We start from the raw sequence: 4351 nt of genomic DNA on the forward strand, positions 1-4351 counted from the left end.
AGGTTTTAATTTGCTTTCCCATTTGACAAGCATCACAAGTGATATCTTTATCAAATTTTATATTAGGAAGACCTCTAACTAAATTTCTCTTTACAAGTTTAGAGATTTGGAACATGCTAGCATGTCCTAACCTCTTATGCCACATCCATTTTTCAGATTCCATTGAAGAGAAACAAGTTACATTTTGAACTTTTAGATCATCTAGAGTGATACCATACACATTTTCACTTCTTTTGGCAACAAATAGAACAGCCCCTGTTTTCTCATTTATGACACTACAATCAGATTTCCTAAAAGTTACAGCATACCCTAGGTCACACAATTGACTTATGCTCAATAGATTATGCTTTAACCCATCAACTAAGAAGACGCTATCAATGCAAGTTGAAAAATCTTTGCCAACCTTACCAATGGCAATTATTTTACCTTTACCATTATCTCCAAAAGTGACAAATCCTCCATTGTATTTGTTGAGTTTAATGAAGAAAGTATCCCTTCCGGTCATATGCCTTGAACATCCACTATCAAGATACCACATTTCCTTTTTCTTCTTGGATGCAAGGCAAACCTGCATTTTCTTTAGCTAACCTTAGGTATCCAAATCCATTTGGATCCTTTGATGTGAATTCTTCTTGGTTGCCCAAGAGCATTAAAATCATGAACAACTTTATATAATTTATTATCATTACCAAAAGACCTAGGAAAGATGAAACATTGAGGAGGGTCATGACCATTTCTATTGCACTTGTAACATTGATTTTTGCCCACTGATTTCTGGGGTTTGCTGAAACCTTTTGGTTTGTAAAACTTGGAAGAAGAAGATTCAGATTTTTTAAAGTTTGGTTTGAAAATTGATTTATTTTCCTCTATGAAACCAAGTCCAGATTTTTCAGACCCAAATCTTTGACAAGCAAGTAGTTTGTTCAGATTTTGGGAACCTTGAACAAACTTTGCTAAGTCTTCATTCAAACCTTTTATTTGTTCATTCAGCTTTTTGTTTTCAGAAATCAAATCAGTGGAGGCAATAACTTCATGCTTGAGTTTGAATTTTTCTAATTCAGTTCTCAGGGCAATGTTTTCTTCTTTTAAAAACTTTTCATCAATAGTTTCATTTGCCTTAATCTTTTTCAAAAGAAGATCATTTTCTGTCCTCAAAGCTTCATTTTCTTTCTTACATTTAGCATACTTATCCAAGAGTTTCTTGGAGTTCACAGAAATGTCTTTGATAATGTAGCGCAGTTCATCAATAGATAAGTCAGAGAAATCTACCTCATCTTCATCATCATGATCTGCCATCAGACATAGTTGAGCTTCTTGATCTGAGCTTTCTGAGCTGGTGTCGTTCTCCAAGTCCTCCCATGTTGCCATCATCACCTTCTTCTTGTCTTTCTTGAATTTTTCGCCTTTCTTAAGTTGAGGGCAATCTGACTTGAAGTGACCAGGCTCCTTGCAGTGATGGCATGTGAGCTTGACTTGATCTTTCTTGGCATCTTTGGATGAAGAGCTTCCTTTGCCTTTATTTTTGTATCTTAGTAGTCTTCTCATTTTTCTAGCAAAGAGCACCATTTCTTCATCTGAGAAACTGTCATCAGATTCTTCTCCTTGGGCTGTCATTCTTGATTTTAGTGCTATGCTTTTCTTTTTGTCATCTTTGTCTTGAGACATGTGAGTGGTTTCATAAGCCAGCAGCTTGCCTCTCAGCTCATCATAGGTGATTTTGATCAAATCATTCCTTTCAGAGATGGCTGTGCTTTTCACTTCCCATTTCTTAGTAAGACTCCTCAGAATCTTTCTTACCAAGGTTTCTTCAGAGTAGCTTCTTCCCATGGCGTCCAGATTGTTGATGATTATCGAGAACCTTTCAAACATTTGATCGATGCTCTCATCTTCCTTCATACTGAACATTTCATACTCCTTCATCAGCATGTCAATTCTGGTCTCTCTTACTTGCTTAGTGCCTTCATGAGTGAGTCTGAGCTTATCCCAGATTTCTTTCGCTGTTTTACACCTTGATACTTTTCTGAATTCTTCAAAACTGATTGCACAGTGCATCAGGTTGATTGCCTTGGCATTGAGTTCAACCTTCTTCTTTTCTTCATCTGTCCATTCATTGTCCTCTTTTGCCACAACTTCTCCATCTGCATTCTGTTTGGTAGGAACGTCTGGACCATTGAGGATGATCTTCCAGATGTTGTAGTCGATAGATTGCACGAAGATTCTCATTCTCTCTTTCCAGTAAGAGTAGTTGCTGCCATTGAAGTAGGGCGGTCTATTGTTGGACTGCCCTTCAGTGAGAGTGAAAGCCACGATGTTGGGATTCATGTTGTTGGCCATGGATCTTTACTCCAAGCTGTGAAGCTTGCCTTCTTGAGACCAGGCTCTGGATACCAATTGATGGTTCTAGTTGAACTTGAGAAGGGGGGGTTGAATCAAGTTGGTTAAAAACTCAAAGATTTTAAGTTCTGTTTTTGCTGTTGCTCGAGTTGCAGGAGATTATTTGAAATAGTCTCATACGCAGAACATTAAACGAGTAGAGAAGAGGAGAAAGGGGCCAGCATGTATCCTGGTTCGGATTCTTAGTGCCATGAATCCTACATCCAGTCTCCACCACAAACCATGGTGGAATTTCACTATAAATCTCAGATTACATTCACCAATACTATTGAATTAATTCCTAATCCAACTAGTATCTACCCCTAAGCTTTATACACCAAAGCTTAGCAACCCCAAAGTGCTATCCCAACTTGGAAGGGGAATCTACACAGATTCAATTCTCACCAAGTGCTAACCCAACTTGGCAAGGGGAACTAATCCTAGTTCTTTCACCCAAATTACATCAGAAAAACAGTGGCTATTTTGCATCACTCTTGCCTTTTCTCTCTTGGCTTTTGATCCTCACATATTTGCCTTTTCTCAAAACAGAAAACAACGCAAGACAGCCATAACAAAAAATGTCAGAATTAAGCTTGAGTAGAAGAAAGAGATTCCAGCTCTATGTTAGAGAAGGTGCTCTGAATTTGCGTGCTCTCTCTCTTTTTTTCAGAAGTTGAAAATGAAGCTCCTTTTATATCTTCAGCTTGGCTTGATTGTAGCTTCTTCTTCTTTTCTTTTCTTTTCTGCCCGTTGGAGTGGTCCTTGATGGCATGCAGTCCTTTCTTCATTCTGCTCCACTTCCCTGCTGTCCGAGGAGCTCCACCACTACCTCTGCTGTCCTTGGAGTTTCTTTCTTCCTTGGCATGCTCTTCTTTTGCATCCTGCTCCATTTCCTTGCTGCTGCTGTTGCTGTGTGTGCTCTTGTTCATTGGTGTTTTGCTCAACCACGATCCTTAGCAGTGCTCAGCTAATGTCCTTGAGTTAGTGGTTGTTCCCTTTGTGTCCTTGGAGTGATGAGAGTGTACCAGCTGTCCTTGTTGCTTAACACTTGTCCTTTTTCCCTTTCCAGCTGTCTTCCTTTACCTTTTAGTAAGCCTTATAATGAACGTTGCTGTGAGGATGAGCTTTGGCTCACTGCTGAAGCAATTGTTGGACATGGACTAAAGCAATGTGAACTTGAATACTTTGGGCCTGCATCACTAACACTCTCATTAAACAATATTGGGCTTTTAACCCAAAACAATGTTTGTCATCATAATATAACCCAAAATCAAACTAGGCTCAACAATATTAAAGGGATACTGCAAGATATGAAATTTCAAAGAAAAGGATAGCAAGTGAGGCTTATAAACGTATTGTAGAGTGTAATTTGACTTATATATAGAGTATACGTAATACGAATATATAGGAATTCAAATATTCAACCTATTTTGGTAATTTTTTAAGATATCATTAAACATTATTTTTACATAACAAGCAGGGTAGCCATCATAGAAAAATCAAATAGAAAAACTAGGGCATAAGATAGCAATGACTCAAATATTTTTTTTTTCGCCTTTTCAGAGACATAATCTGTAAGATACAATAAAATTGTTAAATGCGTTCAATGAAAGAGAAAAATATCAGTTACTCAAACTAATGTAATGTTTCGGATAGTTTACTTGATTTAAATACAGAATAAAATTGTAATATTATTTATTTTACGTATTATACAAAGAAATTTGAGTATCAATGGTGTAAAATCAAAACCAAACTAAAACAAACTATATTTAAGTTCTCTTTGTGACAGATTGCACAGTGAGACAGAGGTTTGATTCTTGTAGTTGAAGTAAAAACAAGAAAAAGAAGGAAAGAAAACGAAAGAAAAGATTACATATTACTCATATACAACTATAACTACAAGTTCCCCTAAGACAATGAGAAGCTTCACTTTTCTCACGTCAACAAGTTGTTATAGCTCCACAAAACATACCATTTG

At 37.1% G+C, this 4351-nt stretch overlaps 1 protein-coding gene across 1 annotated transcript; it reads right to left on the reverse strand.

Annotated features, from left to right (window-relative positions):
• Positions 1 to 579: 579 nt before the first annotated feature.
• On the reverse strand, positions 580 to 2334 carry LOC130975519 (uncharacterized). The gene has a single exon (XM_057900307.1). It carries the CDS (start codon positions 2332 to 2334, stop codon positions 580 to 582), a length of 1755 nt encoding a protein of 584 aa, XP_057756290.1.
• Positions 2335 to 4351: the final 2017 nt, after the last annotated feature.

This window comes from Arachis stenosperma, chromosome 4 (genome assembly GCF_014773155.1).
Source record: "Arachis stenosperma cultivar V10309 chromosome 4, arast.V10309.gnm1.PFL2, whole genome shotgun sequence".
Classification (NCBI taxonomy): Eukaryota; Viridiplantae; Streptophyta; class Magnoliopsida; order Fabales; family Fabaceae; genus Arachis; species Arachis stenosperma.